The sequence below is a fragment of the Bombus vosnesenskii genome, unplaced genomic scaffold (assembly GCF_011952255.1).
Source record: "Bombus vosnesenskii isolate JDL3184/JDL3185 unplaced genomic scaffold, Bvos_JDL3184-5_v1.1 scf7180000016261, whole genome shotgun sequence".
Taxonomy (NCBI): Eukaryota; Metazoa; Arthropoda; class Insecta; order Hymenoptera; family Apidae; genus Bombus; species Bombus vosnesenskii.
In genome coordinates, this window is record NW_022884330.1 from 2,698,520 (window position 1) to 2,726,519 (window position 28,000).

Genomic DNA, 28,000 nt, shown 5'->3' on the forward strand with positions numbered 1-28,000 from the left:
GAAGGTTCTTCCCTACCGATAAAGGAACCTTCGTTATGTAGAAATCAACAGTGGGACCTAAAGGTGGTGTGGTGTCGGTATATGAATTCTTTATGTTGTGCCACAGTGTACGTGCCTTAGCGGAAGTAAAAAAATCCATGTTTAAAAGGTGACAATAATTTCCTATGTTGTGATCGACTGTGTTCAGTCGTTACAAAACTATAACTGGGCCAAGGCAGTGCCGTGTAACATTTTTTCGTGACGAATAACGAATAGAAGCATATCGAATGACAGAACACGGAGGGGCAGACAAACCTAACCTCAATGAAGAGCGTGCTACTGCACCGCGAAAGATTCGTCACCGGTAAGTTTCTAGATTTTCATTTTTATATGGGTCTCGGTGTTTTTCATTGAAAATTACCCAAAAATTAGATGAAAAATTTCCATATACGAGTAGCGTTTAGAGTTGTATTCGTATACATCGGTTGGTGACGCGTGTTACTTGGATACACCACACGGTTTCCACCAACCAATCAAAATAGAGTATACGTCGCCTGACTCGCCAATCAACCAATCAGAACGGTCTGTCAATTTTTTGATTACCTTGTGTGAAAATCTATAGAGTTTGTTACCGCTAAATATACGTAACTGTCGTACAATACAATATGAATAAAAATTTCGTCCGTTTGTTATGCAAAGTATTGGATTCTTGTATTAAAATTTTGAGGAATCGTAGCGCTATAATACGTTTATTAAATAAGAAAACATACACTTCCGTATGCCTACGTAGTGCTTCGTAAAATTAAAATACACTAATAGCTTATACGAATTCACAGACGATAAGTTAATTTATTTATAAACTAATCTTCGTATAACTATTTCATTCCAGCTTGACAATTTATATTTTACCCTTTATTTGTAGATATTACGTTTGTTAGTGTTATCGAGCGTCATTGAATTTATTTATATTTCATAATTGATAATATACGATATCTATTGATCGTCGATTTTTGCGATAAAGTAATAGTTTTTTGAAGATCTTTTCTTTCTCTGTCGACATTTTCGGTTTGTATCTTTTCATTCAGTTCAAATATTACATACTATCGTGCATCGGTCAACAGGAAAATTGTATAAATAAAAGAAGAACAAGAATACAAGGAAACATTCGAATCGAAGATATTAAAAGTTAAACTGTGGGAAAAAATGATAGAATGTTTCGCATATTAGTATACAAATGTTTTATAGGCTGTCAATCGTAATACCCGTGTTGTCGATTATGCAATAGATGATACTGCACTTATCAATGAACGACATTTTACATATCATGCGATTTTATAAAATCCCATATCACGTGATCGGCGACCTTGATAGTCAATCTTTTGTTGCATTACTAAATATGATATCTAGTATCGTGCTAATTATATCTCTAATTTTTCATAGATCGGTTGATTAAGTTATATATATGTATATGTATATCATTTTGAAAAAAATCGATCCAACTGTCATTAATTACGGTGGATAAGTTTCTACAACTACAAGAAATATTTAGAAGATACATGTTTAACTATTTTTATGGAAACAGATTGATTTGAAAATACAAAGATATTTGAATATAAAAATATCTCGCGCTACCGTATATTACATACGTTAGCATTTTGATCGTGATTATTCGAGCTTGAGCTGTAGCTTGTCTTGAGATTATGTCAAGAACTTACTTACATTCAGAATAATTATTGTCCATCAGCTTTTCGCACCTGCGATATGTATTTTATCGATATCATAAAACTGTTCCTACTGTCTCTAAATTACAAATTTCACAAGACAATTGAATATACTGTAGGTGTATTTCGAAACGGTCAAAGGTTCTCATCCCCTCCACGTCATTCTCTATCATTCCCACACCATGAAACTACTGATAATGTTAATAAAAAGCGTTCCCTTATTAATGTTATCAGCAACAAGTTGTTTGTATTGTACATATAACATTATTATGAGATTTTTGTCAAATATAATTTAATCTTATAACTTCGTACGTATGATTAAAGTTATTGACGTTATACATACTTGACGATCGCATTTTAATCTGTAGTTTTTTGCACTTACTGTTCATTTTTTGCGCTATTAGTCAATTATTAATCAATTTTTTTGCGTAAAAACATTCTATACCGCGTGTAAAAAAATTGTACAGTATGAAATAGTCAAATAATCAATCAATATTGCCAAATCTAAAAGCTTACTGATTACGGTGAGAAATTTCATTTCTAATTGAATTTCTAATATCGCCTAGGCAAAACAAAAAGAAAAAAAGGGCAAAACAAACAAAGAAGAAGGAAAAGAGAAGAAGCGTTGTTGAGGAGCTAGCGAACGTAACAATAAGTTTACGTTTAGGTTGAGAGTATTATCACGATAGACCTCGTTAGATAGACGATTTGTAAATTACTGATACACAATCAGGCAAGCACGTTCTCAGTTAGTTGTCGGATTTGTGACTTAACATCGTACGATTCTTCGTAGAAGTCACGAATCGAGCACGCGGCACTCGCGGTCAAAATCTTCTCCGTCTCGATTAACTATCATCAAAGCATTTCTCCCGTTCGGCTGATAAACGGACAACTTCTTTCCGATCGAAATAGCGAACACGTACAGACTTATCGTCGACAAAGCTGAGCATTCATTTTAATGTGAAGTACGAAATGTTGTTGATCTCTAAACGCGATGATTCTGACTCTGCAAACGGAACGTCTATTCTAAAGTCTGAAAAATTTCCAAACAGACTTCCCGTACAATTTGATTACGTAAAATTATTAATATACTGTAATACTACAGATGAATTACGTATTTTACGACAAGAGACGAAGGAATGGTACTCGTATTCGTAAATGGAAATTTGCCACAAAGTTATAGGTTTGCAAATTATAGAATTAAAGAATTCCTAAGCAAAACTTCGTGCATCATTTGGTTAAGTAAAAACTGACGATATTACTGTCTGGTACGAAGTAATGTAAAAATGAGTAACGATGGAAATGAATTTTCCTTTTCAAATACACGAGGAAAGTGTAAATAAGTTGGAAGTTTGTGAAATAATTTCACAGCTAATTTATCACGATTAATCGAAGATACCAGAAGTTTCGTTTTCGAAATAATTATTACCTAGATCGATATCAAATACGAAAATCGATTATCGCGATAGTTACCTTGCGAAGGAATCGCAAAGAGATTTTTTTATATTTTCTCCAACGCAAAATAATAATAACAAATAATATATGAGAATAGTAACAAAGAATAATGTGAAATAATATATTGGATAATACAGATAAATATACCGCATGACACGAGTTATATAATCTTATATGTAGAATACCAATCCATAATACGACTGGATATACGCATTTACATCGTACGTTTGACTATACTTATACACGTGGACGTCACCAGATCGTGTGAATAACACTCACGTCCTTCCTCCTCGTGGTAATGTCCATATCGTATCCCTCCACTACGTATTACATGCGTAGCTATCATTACGTTTTCAACGATCGGGATCCATTAAGATGTTGACAGCACTGTTCAAAAAAAAAAAAAAAAAAAAGAAAAAAAGACAACACCGGGAAAACAAGGAAGTTCATTTTCGTTTCAGAAGACTGAATAACACCGTTGATGACTTACATTTACAAGATAATAACGATTATCGGCAAACAAATCTAAATATAGTTCATTAAAGAATCGCCGTAAGTGACGCGAAAATAGGAAAACGAAGGGACGAATGCGAAGAAGCGAAAGTACCGGGAACCACACGTGTGTAGAACAATTTATGCGTAACACTGATCTTCCAAGACAACAAACAAAGTTAGCGTTGGGTAAAACCGCGGATAGACTGTAGAGGCTACGACAGAAGCTATAAGAGCGTTTAATTGTAAAGCTTAATCGTGAAGTCGACTAGAATAGCAGAAAGGAGCGAGCACACCAATATATTATCCGTCTGTTCATCGATAATACCACAAAGCACTGAAACATACTGAATAAAAGTCGCTGTCGAACGAATCATCGACCATCGAAGCGTTACGAGCGGACGAAGAAAACCAAACGACGAACGATCGTATCGGTCTTTCTGGAACAAATTCCTTTGCTCGAAAGTGAGGAGAGCGTACTTGAAAAAAGGAACCGGTTAATTCGAAACAAATTAGATATCGACGAAAACGATGAAAAAGCGAGGAAAGAAACTAAGCACGCGTGTCAATCACATTTTGACCCGCACAAAAATTCTGACCATCGGACGCGATATCGGCGTGGATCGAAAACGCGTTGCCGCGAAAAGTTCAGTGGAAACAAACACAGTGTCGTCGATGTCTGACGACCTCTGAACCTTGTCGTCCGGTTTCTTCTTTTTCTCTCCCCCCTCCCCCCCCTCCCTCCCTTCCTCCCCCCTCCCCCCCTCTCTCTCTCTCTCTCTTATTTTTCCTTCTTATTTCTTTTTCTTCGTATCGTTTCAACTCCGTGTACGCACGAGACAATCTATGTACTCCGTTCGACTCGTATTTCGACGCCAACCGATTTCCTCTTCTCCGTGTAAGTCGCGTTACGTTGACGAAGGGGCGCGGTGTCGGTAGGAACAACGTGTGCACGCTAGTGCGTCGTCGTATCTCCTTTCGCGCTTGCCGTCGTGAAATACGAAGTAGTAATAGAAGCGCGACGATGACGAGGGCACGTCGTACGATCGCCTGATCGCGTTGCTAGGAATCTACGGAAACAGGCGAAATCGCGAGTGATCTTCTTTCGAACGAAATTTATCTACGATATAAACATAAAGAAGGAATTCTTTGATATAAAGCATAGAAATAGAAAAGATATAAGGATTAAATCTTCACCTTGCGAAATATTAATTGCAATTTCGTTGTATTGACATCGTTACTTCGGATATTTCTAACTTTCTCTTTTTCAATATTTCGTCGGTTTGTCTGTTGCTTGTCGTGGAAAATCGTCAAGCACCAGAAGGGATCATAGAGGAGGACTCAGGCAATAGGATAGCGGCGGAAAGTTGGCGGGAAAAGTTCGTCGACACGAAGAACGCAAATATCCAGAGATCAAACTGTCACCTGGTATGATTCGAGGTCTTCTGGATACTTTTTTCGGTACATTGATGATCTCTTAAAATCGTTGGAACACAGTAACTCGTGGTGAACACGCGTTCTCCCTGAAGCGTTTCGGCAAGGTTCACCGTGATTCGCTTGGAATATTAATCGGATCTTCGTATCTGTGTTCGGTCTGTATAATTATCGAAATTTGTCTCTTTATATATATATATATATCGTAAGGTGTGATAGATTTTGGAAAGTGGAGTAGAATTATTAGAAAAATATGTACCGGTTTTAAAGCGCAGAGATCGTTATGTTAAAAATATCGCGCGGTTTATTTGAGATCAGTTAAAAAAGTTGGAAATTTGGTGCGCCTCGAAATTCTCCCGTTCTTCGATCTTAACTTTCATCTTGAACGATTTTGATACGAAAAAGATATTATACGATTACATCGGTAAACTTCAAGGTTCGTGCAATATTCCATTCCTGGTCTCAGTTCGCCACGAATAGCTTCTGCACAGTACCGCACGAACGTATCCGTGTCCTATGTATCGGTAAAGGGTGAAACGTTCGAAACGGATATTTGATTAAACGGAAAGTGCGTGTGTTTTCGTTTAACTTTATTCGCTGTATCATTTTTCTACTTACCGAACTTCGGAATCTGAATGATATAATTTTGAATCGCAATAATAGTAGCAATAATAAAGGTCGGAAAACGTACGTAACGTCGGAAGAAAGCAATAGAGAATAATGAAAATTGTGTCGTCGATTAAAGGGTATAATAAATATAAGAGGGACGAAACAAAGCGTAGAGAAAAACGTACCAAGTACATTGTCGTTGATTTTCTAACTTCAATATCGCTGCACGATTCAACAAGAATTATTTGAACATGACATAATTGAAAATGAAAACAACGTGTCACGTTTAGAGACGTAAGACCTTTAAACTTACGCGAAGGATATTCTGCACGATTCCTAAAACAAACAACATGTTAACGTTACGACGATACTTTGAAAATTTTAGACGAAAAAGACACGCGTTTAGCTGCAAAAGCAAATTTCGAGAGAAAAAAAGAAGACGATCTTGCGATGGATCGATACAAGCTATCGAATTTTGCGTTCTGCTTTCTTACACAAAAATACAAAAAATGAAAAGAAGTAGAAAATGCAGTCCCTTACGGACTTCGATGAAAACGCACGAACTTTCCGTTTAACATAGTAAGAAACGCGAGCCCCAAAGACAAATTCTCGGATAAAGGGTCCTTTACTTGATCCTCGGAAATTCTTTCAAGGTTTTATTCAAGCTCGACAAAGTGATTCCCGAAGTGTTCCCTCCGCAGTTCTTCTCATTGCTCCCGTTTTCGTTGGCTTCACGTTCGCTGTAATAGCACGCCGATACGTTCACTTTGGACCTATTTTCACGGATCGAGCTCAGCAAGGGTGGTGGGCTGACATTATACCAGCAATTCGTTTCTTAAACTTTGGTAGAGGAAACGAGGGTGAGTAATCAGGCTTCCTCGAAATTTGGGTTGGCTTCCTTTTTTTTCTTTTTATTTTTCTCTTGGTTTTGCCCTGCTTCTGATTCGTCTTCGTTGGTGTTTTCGTTAGAGGTGGGTATTTGTAAAGACGCAAAATGCTTGTATCGTTCGCCCCCGGATAAATTTGAAAGAAAGATGGAATTTTTGGCTCGCGAGAAACCTGTTTTTGTGCTTTCTTCGCATAAACGATACCGATGAATTGATGACGAGCAAAGTCTAATAAACACGAATTCGTTGGTCAATCGCGAGCCAAGTAAAAGTACATTCGCGGTGTCACGATATCTTCGTGTGCAAATTATTATTTAGCTGATCTTGAAGAACTTCGAATTACAAAGATAACTTCGAGAACCTGGAATTTCTCGAGATTTGAGGAGCTCCAAGATTCCAAGCTCTCGCGCGTCCTATCCTCACTTTCTACTTTGTCCGATGGTTTTCACTAATCGTTTTTAGTGGTTTTGGTATTAACAATTTCCTTTTGCAGTGGTATTTCTTTCCCATTTTTCGCTCGAATCTCGAAAACAACGGAAAATACGGTTTACCAAATGTAACTAATCATCATCGACGAAGCACCGAGTACTAACAAGTTGCTAATCTACGTGAACACTCAGGTGCCTCTTGAAAGTTTATTCATGAATTTAAAGGATGTCAATGTATCGTAAACACTATAAAGGTCGTATCGGTGGTGACGTACGATGAGCGAGAATGATTCGATTGAAAGCTTTAACGCGGGTTACGTTGCCTGACGATACTGGCGTTATTGTTCTTATCAACATTGTATTCGGTTGTACGAGAATCTCGTAGCGGAACTTCACCGATACACCGAGTATCGAAGCTTATTGACACAATGGATAATTGATGGTTTAAATAGCTTCGTGACCTCTGCGAAATATATGAACCACGTTCAGAAGCCACGTTAATCGAATCCGTAAATCGGAAAGTACAGAAAAGCGACGACGCTACAAACGCTGCTCTTCTTAAGTTTGGTTTCCTCGCGACGAATGAACTCGTGGAAGAAGCATTCGTTTCTTGAAAATCTAGCGTCGATCGTGTTCTTACGCCATTGCAAATTAAAAAATGATCAGAAGTGGCGCTTAACAATTTGTCTTCTTAGAGGCACATGCACTTACACTAAATACTTTATAGCTTTCATGTACGTTCTCACATTTATTTCATATTACATAATAGTACAACGATGGTATTTATGTTTTATTACAGCGTGACTGAAATTTCAAAATGTTTCGTATAATACGACTTAACGTGTTCGTGAAAGGTTTCGAGTGTTCGAATACTTTCGCCAGTTACCGTATACATCGTATAATATTAGAATTAATCATAACCACGGTGATAACAAAATTAATCATAACTGCGATAATATTCAAATTAATCATAACGTGTCACGAAATTCACGCCTTCGTACTATCAGTTTGCATGTCTACCATTTCATCTGGCTTTCGACGAAGTTGGTCATCTGGTTGGGATTTCCGAATTGTTACGTATGCAAATAACAAGCACGTGCTGGGTCGGATCACCCGAAATACAACGGTTGCTTGACGAAGAAATGCTTCTCTCGTATTTTTCGTTATTATTGTTTGGGAAATGCATGCGGCTTATTTGGCATGACCACATCTTCTCTTGGCCACGTCACTTGGATCTTTTGCCTACGTGCTACGGGATATACTCGACGCGATTCAATTGAGGGCCACTCGCAACACAATCTGTCGCAAAAAGCTCCAAAGATTTGCACGGAAGCTTATCGAGGACGTTATATTTCCACGAAGGAAGAAACACCGCGTGAAATGCTTCGATAGATAAATTAACAAAAAAAAAAAAAAAAAAAAGAAAAAGAAAAAAACTGATCAGCGTTAACGTCAAAGATTACAGATAGATGTAAACAAGTCGAGAAACTTGCAGTGCGTATAGATGGTATTGATAAAATTTAAGATCGAAGCTTGCGATAAATGCGAACGAAATTGATAAATTTTACTATCGATGCGTACGAATTAATAACACGGTAACGACGTGAAAAATGAACGATATAAGAGCTGTTGAATGTTTAAAGAGTGGCCCTTGGTGTTCAAACGGCAAAGCGGAAAAGAGATTCGCGAGCCGCTATGGGGAGAACGCGATAGCGAATTTCTATAACTCGCTGGCCACGAGATTTACTTGCAAAGGATGTTGAATTCTCTTTAAAATATGGCCGATCTTGAATGAAACGAAACACATTTTGAAGGTAACATTGACAGAGAGGCAGACGACAAGGAGAATTCGGAACAGAACGTGAACAGGTCCAACGATTCGAGCAGCACCATGTCGGAAAATCCAGTGAGCTTCGTCGTCGGGGAGCCCGACAATGATCGCAGCGAGGAATTGGAGATCGAGGATAGCTTCCCATCCGAATCATACGATATTACCACAACGCAGGTGCAGCAGAATGCCATGGCTGGTTTGATCGAGCGCCGCAAGCGCCTCAGGTGATCTTTTTTTCCTACCTTTTTTTTTTTTTCTTCTCTAGATCTTGTATTTCTATTTAAACGATCAGATAAAAGCGAACAGGTAAACGACATAATTGAAAATACGAAACACGGTAGCCGAGAACGGTCACTCTCGTTGACGCGACCCTTTTGTATTCGATTTAAGGACTCGCCACGGATCCACATGGATCCTATTGATGTTCGATGGATAAGCGATCGCGGTTAGATTATTTTTAGCCGAAGAATTATATTTTTTTACCTCAAGTGGCGAAGAGATTAGTGGAAAGGAAACGTTATAGATTTATATGATTTAGATATTGAAAAGGGACATACGATAACAAATGATAAGATAAAGTAACTAGTAGTAAATAAAAGTCAAAACAAAGAAGATGTTATCGACATGGGAAATCTTTTCCAACGAGGAAGATACTATGTGTATATATATATATATGGTGATAACTATTATTGATTGATCCTGATCGATCTTCGACAGATCAATTCTCACGAGATTTATTCGAAGATCAGATCTTTTCGAATAACCGTTAATGACTTTGGAAATTATTATTAAAAGGCAAGGGCTATTGTACGATAATGGGTACCTTCTTTAAAAGGAGAATTCTTCCTTAAGAAGTTCTTCCGTTTTAAATGGAGACATCAGGAGTTTCTACCACGTGTTGAACCATGGGAAGTGATATACGATTGTTTGTTGGGCACAGTTGCCCTGTGAACGGTGTCTATTCTTAAAAGACAATTACCCTTCACCATGACAATGATCTTTAAACGCTCCATAAGGATGAATGAGAAGTTATTAAGATCGTGGACGATTAGGATTGATTCATCTTCTTGTACTGTTAGGAGAGATACAAACGAGACGTGTTCGTTAGGCTAGCGGGATGTTTCAAGTAGCATAGTAGTATGATTTACGTGATCTTTTTATGATATCGATCTGCATTCCATGAATACGCTATAGGCAAATTTGAAACTTGTTCTTTATTTTTTTTTTCTCTTTTCTAGTAGAACTCTGTCGCTATTTACGTATAATTGTGAGCACTTTTCATTTACGAGAGCAACAAAATGTAGTCATATTATCGACTCGAACGGTATTGAATATTTACAAGGATTTCATAACACATAGAACTGTCTTTATGCATGAAATTCGTCATTTTTTTTTATTTGCCGTATTTCATCGTATAACGTCATTCTTAGATTTATCAGAAGATCGCAAGACCAAAAAAAAAAAAAAATTGTTTATGAAATTTAGTTAATAATTACTAGTTTCAGATATAAAAATAAAATAATTAAACAGCAATTTAACTGTTATAAGAAATACTGATTGATATCCAATAATTAAATTGCAACACATTTATATAATTACGTAAGTTAAAGCTTAATTACCATATATATTATGAATAAATAAATATTCTCTTTATAAATTATTTATATTTCATTAAAATTTTCAAATTTTATTAAATGAAAAATTTATACGTTTATGTCATAAAATATTATAAAACCTGTACCTGTGTGTGTATTTATGGAAAATATACAAATGGAAAAATACATCGACCGTACATAATATATGTATAATAACTTACGAAATAATCGAAGTATGGTACAGTATGGTTTTATCTACTGTACAAATCAATTAATTTGCTTTAATCATATTCATTAAAATATATATAACATATAGTTTTTGGATGTTGCTTTATTAAATATTCTTAATTCTATGCTTAAAATTAAAACTAATTATTCTGTCGTTTTCGTCAACTACATTTCACAAACGAACCTTCTTATTTCATGATCTTTAAAGTCAGGTCACGTTATATCATGCGGATTTCTCTCCTACCATCGTTTCAATGCGTATTTAGCTAGGATTTCGTAAAATTTGGAACGGACCTTGAACAATTACTTCTGTATATGATAAAACGGACTAATCGTTTTCTCAGCAAGCCGCAAACATCGATCATTACGTAATAATCGTATAAATTATTCATAATTGTATATGACATTTACAAGATAAAGAAAGGGTAACATTCGAAAATATAAATGAATTTTACTTACAAATTTTTCGTAATTCACGAACAAAATATAGGACATCATAATCATTTATTTCCGACATTTATTTTCTTAACGTTACGCGTATTCGTAGCGATGTATATTTCGATGGCGAGTAAACTATAAATTGCATATTGTTGCAAAACAGTGAATGCTTATTATTATTATCATTTGTTGTTCCGAACGTGTATTTCGGACGATAAATTTAAAGGTAATATGTCCATTACGTTAGATTACATTACGATATATGTTTAACGTCGGTAATGTGTATTACGTAAAAATATATTACATCATAGACTAATCAATAAGAAGACGGAATAAAAAAGCATGTAATTTATTTGTATTTCGTATATCACAATTAATGATATAAAAATAATAATCGAGAAAGTAGTGTATAAAATATTAACTTATTTTTATATTGAAAAAATATTGTTAACCAGGTTTTGCAGTTTACAGAGGCCAAGTTTACAAGATCCAGTGTAATTTTTGAAGTTTACAAATATATCTATTACTGTTTCCCAATACGAAGTATGTCTTTGAATTAGATGGAACGAAACGAAAGACAATCGCGAACGTGAAAGCTTTGAACTCCACGATACTTACAACTATTATTCAGCTGCTTTAAATTTCAAATAAAAGACGATGTTCATGAAACGTCGATTGTCAATGCTAAGCGACTTCGTTACGAATGAAAATTGTAACGCTAACAACGTTAGTTCGTCGACGAACGCTAATAATTTTGCACTTCGTAATATTGAACGATTATGTAATCGTGACAGTATTTTAAAGAAAAAGTAGAACACCTTGCAGTTCTATCGGTTCGCGTGATATTTTCTTTATTTAAATGAAATCTCCGTTCCTCATGAAACGTTTATTTAAACTGAACTGTGCCCAGTAAGACGACAACTATTTTGCGATTCACGAAAGACGTTCGCTTTTTTCACGCCGTTTACGTTAAAATTAATACCGTAAAAAATTGTAAAATTCTGACGAGGATTAGGCTTCCTTCTCTCTTTTTCTTTTTGTTACATTAACTATCAATAAAGAAGCAATAAATGTTTGTCTAATTAACCGATGTTCAACCTAATGTTTAATGTAAATGTAAGTTTAATGTTAATGTAAATATTCTTTTTTATTAAAAGTGGAAAAAAAAGAATTTTTTCCAGTTTTTCACAAACTTATGGAGAATCGGTTTTCGTAGCGATCGCGATGAATTTCATGTTTGTTTATTCTCCATCGCGTACGTAACATTTTTCCACGGCTATTACGAAGTTCAACGTGAAGCAATACGATAACAAAATTATGTATGGAAAGTGATTTCAACAGTAGCATTGAAGAATGCAACGACGATCTACCTAATTAAGTTTCATTAGAGTCGGTTATTATGTATACCGCCTCAGTAAGTATAATATTCCTTGGAGGCTGTATTCATCGCTATTTCAAAATAAGAAAAATGTACTTACGTTCCTTTTAATGAAGGTTGATGGATTATCTACCTGCAATTTTCCAATTACTTCGTCACCATCGTCACTTGGCCTTAATTAGTTAGTCTTTCATTATTCTTCTCTCAATCTCTACCAGTAAACAGCATATCCTAAATACGATAACATTTATAGAATGTGACCAGATTTATATAGTTACGTTGCACTTGTGCACGTTGCTGTAATTACGATTACATGATATTATACACCTGTAACAGTACTTACATGCATCTGCTGTTTATATCATATTTTGACTATTCCTTGGCTTTACAATCTCTGCTACATACGCGTTAAGTATCCTCTCCCTATAATTTTTATGACTCTTCTTCTAACATTATTTATATCGAAAAAGTCATATATGATTGTAAAAAAAAAAAAAAGAAGAAACTGTCACAACCGTAAAGTAATCTTTTTTGTTGAAATATATTTTTCGCAAATTGATCTGTTGCCTCGAATCGCCAGTATTCTCGACATAACGATATCTTCATTTACGAATCTCGTGTCTTTGCGCGTGTCGTGCTAAGTGCTAAGTTTCGAATTAAAATGAAACTTAATCTCAGCTACGTGTACACTGTCTTCAATAACAAAGGAGTTTGAAACGACAACTCTGTAATTCACCACAGTTCTATACATACGGTAACGCGTTAAAACCGCACAAAGAAAAAAAAAAAGAAAAAAATGTTTACCTAAAGACGCGGCGGGGAAACTTTTCCAAAGTGTACGTAATATCGAAGAAAGGTGAGAAACGGAATAAAAGGAATCGCCCGCAAGAAACGAAACGTTTATCGTAACGAAATTTCGATTTGTCGAAAAACTACGCATGTCGCTGGGAAGACCGACGCGTTTATCGTCTGCCACGCGTGTTAATCGGCAGATTTTCAAATTGGACATCTCGGTTAAAGTTTAATGCGTGCACAATACGTGTGAGATAACGAAAAGTAACGAAAACGAAATGGAAAGAGAAGGGTGGTTTAAGGGAGCAAACACGTTCAAGCGGCCAGCGAGTTGTCAGTTTGGAGCACGTTGCTTCCTTGAGCAACGTGTTATAAGGTAGGGGAACATTGGATGAAAGGTATATACTGTGCACGTTGCTACCTGTCAGTGGCCCACGAGTCTTCTAAGAATGCTGGGCAGGTATTTAAGTCGCTTCCGAGCCAGGTGTGCGCGTCCTCTATTCAGGCGTTGTGATTCGTTAAATCTGTGTCAAACGTCAGTTTCACCGTACCCAAAACGATACATTCGTATCTAATTAATTTGGTGAAAGACCCACCGGGCAAGATCAACTAAAACGCATTAACACAAATACCAGTTGAGAATCCAAATCGATGGTTTTTCCTTAAATCGCGGCTGAAACCGTGATCCGCGTCCGAGATCCGATTTCCATAAAAGGTCGATCGAAAGCATCGGTGGAAAGATCGAACGAAAAGTATCGATACAACCATCAGCTGATGGTTCTCCAAACTGACGATCATTTAATTCCCATTACGAACGTGGTCTATATGAAACTTGGCGTTTACTATAGCGTACTAAAACACAGATTTGCATCTAGAAGGCCTTATGAATAATCAATCGATAACACGAATCAAGTATCGATTGATAATTTACCAGATGAACGATCGTGCAGTTTCCACGAAGAAATAATCGAAAGATGGAACTATGACTCGCGATGTTTGCTCGACTATCGGTAACAAGTTCGAAGTTTCTTCTCGAGAGAAGAAGAAGTGAGATGAAAAGACGCAAAAAGGTTTTCGTCGTCTTATTTTCACCTTTGGCGCGACCTACGCAAAATTAATGATTCACGGAAATCGTCGTTTTTCGTAGACTCCGGAAGATTTCAGTCGTGCGTCGCGTAGACTGGACGAATGCGAAAAAATAGCTTGTGTGGCTGAAAAATCGCGCATGGGACGCGATCGCAAATCGCAGGCGAAGAGATCCGGTGAACACGGAAATCTACGGTTGTTGACAAAACGCGTTAATCTGCGGCCAAATTCGATGAATACCGCGGCAGATCGAGGCGTGTTTGAAAGAACGAGAATATTCGACTTCGGCCTCGTGAACCGGTATTCCATCCGGAAGCGGTTTCTGTAGCCTTCTTCGAAGCGAAGGTCAGGTATCGTGCAAAGTAATTAAGTCGTAGTGTAAAATAATATTTGCAAAGGAAGAATACCAGACCGGTTGGAAGATGGTGATGCAGGAAAATGTTAGAAGAATATCGACCAACTATTTTATTTGTTTCTAGAAAACAAAAATGTTTGTTTGGTCAAAAATAGGTAAAGTGGAATAAAAATAACGTGTACTCGTTCCGATTTTACCTGTAATGGAAGATTACGTGTAATGATTACGTATAACTGAAGATACAACGAGCATAGAGGAAACCTGTGAATTAAAATAAAAAATTGTCTGTGATACGTGCTGGATTAAGTATTGGAAATTAGAATTGATCAGAAAGAAAGGAAAAATGGTCGGAGAAAATAAAATGAAAATTACGTAACCGAAATTGCAAAATATTTGTTAGTACAAAATTCTGATCGAAAGGAAAATAACAAAGCGAGTCTGACGTACTGAAACGTACAAAATGTTGTAAGATTCTGAAGTTTCTGTCATGGAGAAGATTGAATAGTAGGGGGGTTCGAAATGAGACGCATAAAAAGATTCGTCTTAGCTCAAAGTACAGAGAAGGATCCGATTTGGAAGAGCTGCGACAACCTGATGCCTGGAATACCGAGAATGAACGGAAAAACGTCGATCGAAGAATCGGCCTCTACGCCGCAACCATTCACCAACGACCAACAATCATCCACCGCCGGATTAACGTAATGCACTTTGTTGTCTTAACATCATCGAATTATAACGGTTAATTCAACTAAACCCTCGATATAGTACGACTTTCCACTTGGCTCTTTTAATCCAAAAGATAATCAATCTCTTCGCTAATATCATTGGATTATTCAGGTTTCTTATCTAATTGCCTATTTCAATTTCAACTTTGTTCTACTTTAGCTTAATTTTAGTTATTTATATTTAGTTATTCAGTATGTTACTTTGATAAACGTCATTGATGTTTCACGTCTGACAAATGTCATTTTCAATGTTCTCGTTGCACTAAAATATAGAGGACGAAGGGAAACATAGAATGGAAATATAGAAGACGAAGGGAAACATAGAATGGAAATATAGAAGAAGTAGACCTTAAAGTTCAATAATTTAATTCGAACCTTTTTCAATCGTCCTTGGTCAACGATACCGATCGAGCGTTAAATCGATCAAGGAATTGGTTTTCCCATTAAAAGATTCGAAACGAACGAAAATCGACGTAACGATGAGACAGACGGTTAAAGGGGAGAAGAAAACAATTAACGAGCAAAACGTTTGAAACATATATTTTTTTTCAATTTGAATGAAGAGACACGAATCATCGCGAAACACGTCGTTTGGTGAACTAATTTTCTCTTCGTTCACGCACGCACGCTATATACACGTTTGCATTCATTTCGAATGTCGGCAACCTTGGTTTAATTTTCACTGACATTCTGATATTTCTCATCTTCGAATTCAGGTTTCATCAGCCGATTTAGATCATTGAAACATAGTCCCGGACATAAGATAGCGAAAAGATCGATGCAGCATTGTTTTGTTGTAAATTCGTGGACTTGGCCCGTTGACCTTCGTAAAAAGCGGTCCTTGTTTGAACAAACGATCGTTGCGAGTTGTTGTTCCGCTGACTAGACGTTCGATACGTTAGTAAAACAAGAAAGAGAATGACAAGGGAAGTACAGGTATATTTAGAAGTGTTTTCAGACGATACGCTGGTAGGAAAGAAATTTGAAGAACGTGTCATTGAATAATATATTATCTTGTACATATTTGCGTATTATTAGAATATTCGATAGCTCGAAGCAATACGAATATATGAAAATAAACGGAGTATCTGTGTAAATATGTATCATTAAGTTTCTGTTTAAATAAAAGAGATACCAGCTATTCGGTCGGTATAGAAAATATTCGTACAGTAATTCATAGAAATATCGTAGAACATCCGTTTATCGATAAAATTTCAACGAATAAATCTTACAAGTTTGCAGAATAATTTTCATCCAAAAAAAGAACGTGATAGCTATTCCTGTTTATGAAAATATTAATAAGTATTTAGCATTGGTTAAGACGTAAATACGTAAATGGGTTTGACAGACAATTTCATGCTGATACGAGATAGCGATCGAAAGCGTAATGCTACTAATACGCGAGCGTGAATCTTTCATAATATTTGGAGATGTTTAAAAATACCTGGACAGTGCCAATGTATAAACATTATCGACAATATACGAGACCACCTGAAAGGAAAAATATGAAGTGACCAGGCTTCATCGAGGGATGATTTACAGAGGACTCTTTCAGAAGAATGGAAAAATATTTCGAATAGAGTTCTCGTTAGTTTATATAAATATATTCATACAATATAATCAGATACCTTATAATAAAATCGAAAGCCTATTAAGTATGAAAATAATCAAACTTGGTAATTTCCTCTCCTAGATATTGGATAAGCCTTTGCTAATTTCTGCCATTAAACTGTAACAGTACGACTACTTATTATGCATGTATTTTTGTCGTTTTTTAAATATTAATATTTTGCACAAAGGACATACATATTCTATCTTTTTTTCCACCAGCATTATTATTCTACAGAGTAGCAAGAATATGTGCATATTTTCTATTTGCTAAAATTCTATTACCAAACGTTGTTCTATAATTGGTACGAGTAATTTTGTTAAAGTTAAATACCGTACGAATACATTTCTCACTGACTGTATACATAAATTATACAAATATGTTTCCACCTCGATAAGAATAAACTATATTAATAATTGCCAAAAGAAAAGCAAAAATCTGATACCAGTCGTTTCGACTGGGTTTTGGCAGTTCTATAGTGATATTAATAGACGTTGTATCGCGTAGATGTTAAATATAGCGATTATCGTGGGATATGGATTGGAAAAGAATCGCGCGAATCTGCGTTTACTCTTGAAATCTGGTTTTTTGTCAAAGGAAGAAAAGGAATGCACGTCGTATGAATAAAAACAATTTTGTACATCCAGGCGAGATACATAGGAGGTTCAGAAAGCGTTACAGACTTGTAGGAATGGCATTGCGTGAGCCGCTTAAATTAACGGTTCGTATACTTTCTCCGCTGTCATTCGCGTGTTCCCCGCTAATGGATGATAAAAATCACCTTGAAATACCAAGGGAAAAACCTAAAACCAATTTTTCATCCGGTCACACTTTCTTTCCTTCGTTTCTCGTTATTTTCTTCGCAACGTTCGATCGACGTTTATTGCAGAATATGTACCGGACGAAAAGTTCCCTCTTTACTCGTGAAAATCTTTTTTATCGTTTACTTTCATCATTTTCACCCAGATTTTCCATCCACTAACGCTTTCTCCCCTTCGTTCCTATCATTTCTTTCTCGATATAGTACACATTTTGAATATAATAAAATTCCTATCAAACAAAAGAAGATCATTTTTCTCCAACGAGGATGTATCTTATCCCTTATCTTTTTCTTTTTTTTTTTTTCTTAAAACATAATGGCTGACAACGATGGGTAAAATCTAGCGATAATAATAATTCATTTTTATCTCGGCCTATTCGGCCTGCAAATGGATTTGGCTGACGATTCTTTACGTTCGTCGTTCCGTGCTTTTTGTACCCAGAACGATCACACGCTACCCTAGTCTGCGTGCAAATTTTAAAGCAGTTGGTACAGATTCTTCGAGTTTCTCGAGATGAGGATCGAAGCGATGAAACGAAGCCAACGCCTGTTTAATGAAAATTAATGCGCGCTCCGTTTGATTTTGTAGGCCCAGCATGTCGCAGGGCACGGTGATGATTCAGACGCAGAGCCGGTTACAGGAAAAGGACTTCACTATTGCCACACCCGAGGAGTTTGTTCATCGTTTCGGCGGTACCAAAGTTATCAACAAGGTAACGTTGTTTTCTCGACGAGTACCGTATATTCTTCACTACGTATCTCTACTACAACAGTCGATTTTTTAGCGTGTGAATCTTGCAGAAATTTTTGCAATTTTTAACATTGTGACAATTTGAATTATTATTGGATCTTATTGTCGGAAGATGTAATTTCTTTTTAACGGAGAAGATATTCGACATCTTCGGATAGAAGGAACGAGTCGAATAGAGCAGGAGATGATTTAATTTGTAGAAAATATTCGCGCACAGGATAGTAATCTATAACTAAGAGACGTAACTTTTTAATAAAATCGATACTTAAAGCAGTCGAGTATAAAGAAGCAATTGCAGAAGGAGGTCGTTCAACGCGTAGATATGTCGCGTTCCGCTTCAGTATTTCTCAAGGCACTCGCCGTACAGTTTCGCAACAATGGCCAAACGACCTTCGTAGTTGACCTCGAGCGACCTTGAATGATCTTGAATCATAGGTTGCTAGATATACCTGTTCCGCGATACTCCACTGTAATAGCAATGTGAAACGCACATTGTTCCTTCCGCGAACGAAACAAGGTAGTACCGTGACAACTTTAACTTGGAATATCTTTCTTTATTAATTGTTAGTCATATTCGTCTCAATTCGGATCTAAATGTTTTTATGCAAATGACATCTCCCCGATTTTGAACAGCGTAATTATAACTTCAACGATTTATCTTCTAATAACATCAGACTATCGACTATAATTACGTTATACATAAAAAGAGAAGAAGATAAAGTATTATAAAAAATTTGGTTGTTTTACAGTTCTAGCGTTAACAATCTTTCGCCATATAATTATTGCTCGATACCGAACCGACGAATTAGTTTTGTCTCGATTGTAAATTTGTTTTAAGATTTAAATAGATTTTCCTTTGTTTCTCAGTTTCGCCTTGGACTCCAATGTATTTTTGTTTTCTAAACGTATTTGTGTATCTCAGATTGCAAGTGCCGTTACCAATGACACACTAGTCCTTCAATAACATTTTATCGTCAATATTTAGTCATCGCTTAAACGACGCTTCACGGTTAACGATCGATAGAGTGATCAAATTTTTCAAATCGCAGGTCCTAATCGCCAACAACGGAATAGCGGCTGTAAAATGTATGCGTTCGATCCGACGATGGTCGTACGAAATGTTCAAGAACGAACGCGCCGTACGTTTCGTCGTGATGGTCACTCCGGAGGATCTAAAAGCGAACGCGGAATATATCAAAATGGCTGATCAGTACGTACCCGTGCCAGGTGGGACCAACAACAACAATTACGCGAACGTCGAGCTGATCGTAGACATCGCTGTACGCACTCAGGTCCAGGCTGTATGGGCTGGTTGGGGTCATGCCTCTGAAAATCCAAAATTGCCAGAATTACTGCACAAAAATAACATGTGTTTCATTGGTAAGATCCATTGGATGACAATGAAGAGATAGCTGAAGATTATTCTGTAAATTGTGAAGTAAATTCTGTAATCTTACGCTACCATGCATAAGTACGACGACTATCAAAGTATTGTAGTATAGCCGTAATAATTTGAATATATGCAGATACTTATGCACAGTAGGGTATTCGAGGAAATATTCTTCTTAGTAGGTTTTGAAGAGATGCGATTCGAAAAATCAAGAAATTACGAATTGAAAGAATAAATGAATGAATAGTAATTATCTTTCAGGGCCATCCGAGAGAGCAATGTGGGCCCTTGGAGATAAAATCGCGTCAAGTATAGTAGCGCAAACTGCAGATGTACCGACACTTCCTTGGTCAGGTTCGGAACTAAAGGCACAGTACAGTGGAAAGAAGATAAAAATATCTTCGGAACTTTTCAAGAAAGGATGCGTTTCGACGGTAGAAGAATGCTTGGCAGCAGCTAACAAAATAGGCTTTCCTATAATGGTGAAAGCTAGCGAGGGAGGTGGTGGAAAAGGTATCAGAAAGGTGGAGAACGCTGAAGAATTGCCCACATTGTTTAGGTAAGAAGGAAATTTGTCAAATTAATTTAAAAGATTTTTTACATGGTTCGTTACATAAATTGCAGACGTTACGTAAAGAATATTTATGTAACAAGATGTTGGAAGCTTTATATTAAGAATGCTTAACGATTTTCTTAGGCAGGTACAAACTGAAATACCCGGATCTCCGATATTCATTATGAAATTGGCAAAATGTGCTCGCCATTTAGAAGTTCAATTATTGGCTGACAATTATGGAAACGCGATATCGTTATTTGGTCGTGACTGTTCTATTCAGAGGAGACATCAAAAGATTATTGAAGAAGCGCCTGCTGTGGTTGCTAAACCCGAAGTCTTTGAAGAGATGGAAAAAGTAATTATCGATCCTATTCGCGAATCAAAAATATTTAATTTTTTACCATAAATTAATTAACAGACATTATTGTGAAAATTTGTGTTCATCCCGTACAGTACTTTTTACATTATTGTTTATTGTAACAGGCTGCTGTAAGATTGGCCAAAATGGTTGGATATGTCAGCGCAGGTACTGTCGAATACCTGTACGACACTTCTGGACGATATTACTTTTTGGAATTGAATCCACGTCTTCAAGTGGAACATCCGTGTACTGAAATGGTATCCGATGTTAATTTGCCCGCGGCACAACTTCAAATTGCCATGGGGCTACCATTACATCATATTAAAGATATTCGTCTTCTTTATGGTGAAAGTCCATGGGGAGATAGTGTCATTGACTTCGATCAACCGAGACACAAACCCCAACCATGGGGTCACGTGATAGCTGCGAGAATTACTAGTGAAAATCCTGATGAAGGTATAAATTATATTTCATAAAAGAAATTACATTTGATCGCGCTTGATCATTAAGGAATTCTGCTGTGATAAATTTTAATATCTCCATTAGGTTTTAAACCGAGTTCTGGTACGGTACAAGAACTGAACTTCCGATCCTCGAAGAATGTTTGGGGTTACTTCTCGGTAGCAGCTTCCGGAGGTCTCCATGAATTTGCAGACTCACAATTCGGACATTGTTTCTCTTGGGGAGAGGATCGTAACCAGGCTCGAGAAAATTTGGTCATAGCTTTGAAAGAATTGAGCATTAGGGGTGATTTCAGAACCACCGTCGAATATTTGATTACGCTATTAGAAACTGAATCATTCCAGCAGAACAATATAGATACTGCGTGGCTTGATTTGTTGATTGCTGAACGCGTTAGAAGTGACAAACCAGATGTATTATTAGCCATAACGTGCGGTGCGCTTCATATCGCTGATAGGACAATCACTGCCGCTTTTTCTGGATTTCAAACAGCGTTGGAGAAAGGACAAATACAAGCCAGCAATGATTTAGATAATGTTATCGACGTAAGTTGATTTTTATATCGTCAATTTGTGTATAAATACTTGCTTACGAATATTATAAATTTAACAAAAATTTTTTTAGGTTGAACTCATTAACGACGGATACAAATATAAAATACAGACTGCTAAGTCAGGCCCTAATAGTTATTTTCTTGTTATGAACGGTTCCTATAAAGAAGTAGAACTACACCGACTATCGGATGGAGGATTATTGCTTTCTTTGGATGGTGCAAGTTTCACGACTTACATGAGGGAGGAAGTCGATCGTTACAGGATCATCATTGGAAACCAAACCTGCATCTTCGAAAAGGACAACGATCCTTCTTTATTGAGGTCACCATCAGCTGGCAAACTAATCAGCTATCTAGTCGACGATGGTGGTCACGTGGACGCTGGACAAGCATACGCAGAAATTGAAGTCATGAAAATGGTAATGACAATAACAGCGAGCGAAGCTGGTAGCGTCTTTTATGTTAAAAGACCAGGTGCCATTCTCGAGGCCGGTACGTTGATTGCTCGATTAGAATTGGACGATCCATCTCTGGTAACAAAAGCTCAGGAGTACACTGGTAAATTCCCGGAAACTGTAGCTCCAGCAATTTCTGAAAAATTGAATCATCTTCATGCTGAATACAGAACAGCTTTAGAAAACACTCTCGGAGGATATTGTTTACCAGATCCGTACCACGTACCTCGAGTACGAGAACTTCTTGAGAAATTCATGAATTCCCTTCGTGACCCTAGCTTACCATTGCTTGAACTTCAAGAAGTGATCGCGACGATATCAGGAAGAATTCCGATTTCCGTAGAGAAAAAAATCAGGAAATTGATGTCGCTGTACGAAAGAAACATAACTTCTGTTTTAGCTCAATTTCCTAGTCAACAAATTGCTGCTGTGATCGATGGACATGCAGCAAGTCTTTCCAAGCGATCTGAACGCGACGTCTTCTTCTTAACTACCGAAGCTATAGTGCAACTGGTACAAAGATATAGGAACGGAATACGTGGAAGAATGAAGACCGCTGTTCACGAACTACTTCGACAATATTACACCGTTGAAAGCCAGTTCCAACAAGGACATTACGATAAATGTGTTTCTGCTTTAATCGATGAGTACAAAGATGATGTAGCAACAATAACAGCTATGATTTTCAGCCATAACCAAGTCACGAAGAAGAACGTTTTGGTAACTATGCTCATAGATCATCTCTGGGCGAATGAACCTGGTCTTACGGACGAGTTATCGAGCACGCTGACGGAACTAACGAGCCTGAATCGTACAGAGCATAGTCGTGTCGCGTTACGTGCGAGACAAATTCTAATCGCTGCTCACCAACCTGCTTACGAGTTAAGACACAACCAAATGGAATCTATATTCTTGTCAGCGGTAGACATGTACGGCCATGATTTCCATCCAGAAAACTTAGAGAAACTTATCCTTTCCGAAACATCTATTTTCGATATTTTACATGACTTCTTCTACCATTCCAATCGTACAGTTTGCAATGCTGCTTTGGAGGTTTATGTTCGCAGATCTTATATTAGTTATGAGTTGACTTGCGTGCAACATCTGGAATTGTCTGGTGAAGTACCACTTGTACATTTCCAATTTTTGCTGCCTAACAATCATCCTAACATACAAAACCAATCTTCGGTTAATCACAGAGTCGGGGCTATGGCAGCCTTCCAAGACATGGATCAATTCACCCGATATTCCGACGAAGTTTTCGACCTCCTAGAGGATCTGTCTTCGATTACCTCAACTTCAGCCAAAGTTTTAGCAGAAGCAGTAGACGCAGCTGCAAGCGAATCGAGACACAGCACGTCCATAAACGTATCTTTAAGCACTGCGGAAAATACTGGTACAGCGGAAATGGGTGAACGATCTGCAGAACCGGTACATATTTTGAGCATTGCCGTCCAAGAGAAAGAAAATCACGATGATGTTACGATGGCGAAACTCTTTGGAGATTGGTGCGCCGCGAACAAAGAGGAATTAATCTCACGAGACATACGAAGGATCACTTTCACTGTTTTAAAGAAAAGACAATTCCCAAAATTCTTTACATACCGTCAAAGAGATGGTTTTGTTGAAGATAAAATTTATCGGCATCTCGAGCCTGGTTGTGCTTTCCAATTGGAATTAAACAGAATGAGAACTTACGATCTTGAAGCTCTGCCAACCTCGAATCAAAAAATGCATCTCTACCTTGGCCGGGCTAAGGTTGCCAAAGGACAACAAGTCACGGATTATCGTTTCTTCATTCGTTCCATTATAAGACACTCTGATCTTATCACGAAGGAGGCTAGTTTCGATTATCTTCACAACGAAGGTGAACGTGTACTATTAGAGGCTATGGATGAATTAGAAGTCGCGTTCTCGCATCCGCTTGCTAAGCGTACGGAATGCAATCATATCTTCCTAAATTTCGTACCCACAGTTATTATGGATCCAGTAAGAATAGAAGAAAGCGTGACCAGTATGGTACTGAGGTATGGCCCGAGATTATGGAAATTACGAGTACGTCAGGCTGAGATTAAAATGACGATTCGGCCAGCACCAGGGAAGCCAACGTCTATTTTACGTTTGTGCATTGCCAACGATAGCGGATATAGCATAGATTTGCATCTTTATATGGAGGCAACCGATCCAAAGACTGGTATCATTCGTTTCGAATCTTATCCTTCTTCGACGGCAAATGGTACCTGGAGACCAGGACCTATGCATGGTCTTCCAATTTCTACGCCATATCTAACCAAAGATTATCTTCAAGCAAAACGGTTCCAAGCACAAAGTTCTGGCACAACGTATGTATATGATTTACCAGACATGTTTAGACAACAAACCGAAAAAATGTGGATTAAACACATAGAAGAAAGGCCACAATGCAATATAACTATTCCAAATCCTGTGATGGATTGTGTGGAATTAGTATTAGAGGGTGACAATTTAGTGGAACAAAAACGACTCCCTGGTGAGAATAACGTTGGTATGGTTGCTTGGAGATTAAGACTTTATACACCAGAATATCCAGTATCTGGTCGAGACATTATACTGATAGCAAATGATTTGACACATTTGATTGGTTCTTTTGGTCCGAAGGAAGACTTAGTGTTCTGCAGAGCGTCTGAAAGAGCTAGACAGCTTGGAATTCCTCGAATATATTTCTCTGCAAATTCTGGCGCTCGCATTGGTCTAGCAGAGGAAGTGAAAGCGTTGTTCAGAATTGCTTGGGAGGATGAGGATGAACCAGAGAAAGGATTTAGATATATATATTTAACACCAGATGATTACGCGCGTTTAGCACCGCTTAATTCAGTGAAAACTTCGTTGATCGAAGATAAAGGAGAATCTCGTTATAAGATTACCGATATTATTGGTAAAGATGATGGTCTTGGTGTAGAAAATTTAAAATACGCTGGTATGATTGCCGGAGAAACATCGAAAGCCTATGACGAAATCGTTACGATTTCCATTGTATCTTGTAGAGCGATTGGTATTGGTGCTTACCTAGTACGTCTTGGACAAAGGGTCATCCAAATAGAAAATTCTCACATCATTTTAACTGGTTACAAAGCATTGAATACTGTGTTAGGCCGTGAAGTATACGCTAGTAATAATCAGTTAGGTGGTATACAAATTATGCATAATAATGGGGTATCACATGCAACAAACGTAAGGGACCTAGAGGGTGTTGCTACTGCTTTAAGATGGTTAAGCTACTGTCCCAAATTTAAGGGTGCACCCCTTCCTATATTATCAGCACCATTTCCTGATCCAGTCGACAGAGAAATCATGTATGTTCCTACAAAAGCAGCATATGACCCAAGATTCATGCTCGAAGGTAGAATACAAAATGGTACAAATTATTGGGAAAGTGGATTCTTCGATCGTGGCTCTTGGCAGGTATATTTTATATTTTAGATTAATATTACATGTTAATTTAGTTTAATAAAATGACTCGAACATTTCTATACTATTAATATTACTTACAGGAAATCATGAGGCCTTGGGCTCAAACTGTAGTAACTGGACGAGCAAGATTAGGCGGAATACCTTGCGGTGTTATTGCAGTAGAAACAAGAACCGTTGAGTTGCACTTACCTGCTGATCCTGCTAATCTTGATTCAGAAGCTAAAACGATATCTCAGGCAGGACAAGTATGGTTCCCTGACAGTGCATACAAAACTGCTCAAGCTATCAAAGACTTTGGAAAAGAAGAGCTTCCACTTTTTATTTTTGCTAATTGGAGAGGATTTTCTGGTGGAATGAAAGGTTTTTATTGATTTTTAATAATTACTAAAATTTCATTCTTACCTATCGAATGAATTACTAACGTTATATCTTTTCTAGACATGTACGAGCAAATTATCAAATTCGGTGCTTATATTGTGGATGGCTTACGAGAATATACCAAACCAATATTTGTATATATTCCACCAAATGGAGAACTAAGAGGTGGTGCTTGGGCTGTCGTTGATCCAACGATAAATCCTCGCTACATGGAAATGTTTGCTGACAATACAAGCAGAGGTGGAGTTTTAGAACCTGGTGGAATAGTAGAAATCAAGTTTAGAGCTAAAGACATAATTAAAGCTATGCATAGGGTTGATTCAGTAATACAGAAGCTTAAAGTAAGAAACTAATTTTGTTTCCTTATAATCTTTTACATTTTATAAATAGGTCGTGTGTGGGACACATTATGATATCAATCATTGTTTTAGGAAAATCTAGCCAATGCAAATTCAGCTGAAGAACGAACAGACATTGAAAGCCAAATTCGTAAGAGAGAGCAACTTTTAGAACCTATGTATCGGCAAGTAGCAGTTCACTTCGCGGATCTTCATGATACACCAGAGAGAATGTTTGAGAAAAATACCATTCATGATATTATTCCATGGAAAAAAGCACGCAGACTGCTTTATTGGCGACTTAGAAGAAGACTTTTGGAGGATGAAATAAAGAAGGAAATTCTATCAACCCAACACACTTTGGACGTTAGACAAGTCGGTGCAATGTTGCGTAGATGGTTTATAGAAGACAAAGGTGCCACAGAATCTTATCTGTGGGATCAAGATGAAGCTGCAACGAATTGGTTGGAGAATCAACGTCAAGATGAAAATAGTGTTGTTTCCCGTAACATCACTTGTGTAAGACAAGACGCAATCGTTTCTCGAGTCAAAGAGGCCCTTGAAACTTGTCCAGAAGTGAGATTAAATGCAATTTTAGAAATTGCGCACAGATTACAACCAGCAGAACGCGCAGAATTGCAAAGAACTTTATTACAGATAGAAACGACCACACAGGAACACCACAATGATTCAAGTGCTTCGTCCTAATGTTTTTCTAAATTAAGAAAAATCTCTTGTCTATCTGCGTACCTGGTGTATGTAGTTCTACATCTTAGAATTAATTGTACAGATACTCGTTATTCTTGTTAATAGCAAATTGTACGGGAGTAGTATAATTTTTGGAAAGTTAATAATTGTTTCTATCGATAGCGTTACTTGATGATAGAAAGTAATCGAACTCGTGTCTTATTCAAGTTCAATGGTGATGCTATCGAGTGTCAGACAGTATCACTGCCGTCTCCTAAACCATGGCAAAACGTGCCCTTTGTTTATAATGAGTGTATTCATGAATATAGAAATTATATTGCACATATGCGTACATACATATATATAAATAAATAAATAAGTAATATATATGTGTTTATTTATTTATATGTATATGCATGTATGTATGTGTATTTTTTTTAGAAAAAAGTTTGTTCGTTGCGTTTACTTTTACCGAATGACTAATGTGTACATCGATATTTCCCATTTCCGTCGAAAAAAGGAAAACAGATCGATGGGTAATTTTTAAAGTACGAAGTACTATTTTTCCAATCGTGTGTGATACGAAATATAAAAAATTCTTTGATCTTTAGGAACAATTTAATGCGAATAAAGAGGTAGATAATAAAAAATTTTATGAACCTGAATGTTTAACAGAAATAAGACATTTAATACAAAATAGTTGCTAAATAATTATACATATATATATTTTATACTATTTTTAATTCATTGATACCAA

The 28,000-nt window shown here is 37.0% G+C and overlaps 1 protein-coding gene across 11 annotated transcripts; it reads left to right on the top strand.

Moving 5' to 3' along the window:
* Positions 1-105: 105 nt before the first annotated feature.
* Positions 106-27,818, top strand: LOC117241816 (acetyl-CoA carboxylase). Of its 11 annotated transcripts, XM_033507958.1 has the most exons (14): positions 106-343; positions 4,963-5,108; positions 6,344-6,550; positions 8,820-9,060; positions 18,452-18,575; positions 19,663-19,993; positions 20,265-20,562; positions 20,701-20,914; positions 21,043-21,376; positions 21,467-21,927; positions 22,007-25,831; positions 25,921-26,200; positions 26,279-26,559; positions 26,650-27,818. In XM_033507958.1, the coding sequence occupies exons 2-14, from the start codon at positions 5,078-5,080 to the stop codon at positions 27,262-27,264; spliced, it is 7,242 nt and encodes a 2,413-aa protein (XP_033363849.1). In that variant the 5' UTR covers positions 106-343; positions 4,963-5,077; the 3' UTR covers positions 27,265-27,818. The 11 variants fall into 11 exon arrangements, with proteins under 11 accessions (XP_033363849.1, XP_033363848.1, XP_033363850.1 ...); XM_033507957.1 differs by lacking the exon at positions 4,963-5,108; XM_033507959.1 differs by lacking the exon at positions 4,963-5,108 and having other exon boundaries at positions 6,392-6,550.
* The last annotated feature ends 182 nt before the right edge of the window (positions 27,819-28,000 follow it).

What these genes read in the sequence shown, in the direction of transcription:
- LOC117241816 (XM_033507957.1), top strand. Translation starts at nt 304, where the DNA reads ATGAAGAGCGTGCTACTGCACCGCGAAAGATTCGTCACCG. An exon ending in AAATAACATGTGTTTCATTG is followed by an intron (nt 19,994 to 20,264) that starts GTAAGATCCATT and finishes ATTATCTTTCAG; the next exon opens with GGCCATCCGAGAGAGCAATG. An exon ending in ATTTTCTGGTGGAATGAAAG is followed by an intron (nt 26,201 to 26,278) that starts GTTTTTATTGAT and finishes TATCTTTTCTAG; the next exon opens with ACATGTACGAGCAAATTATC.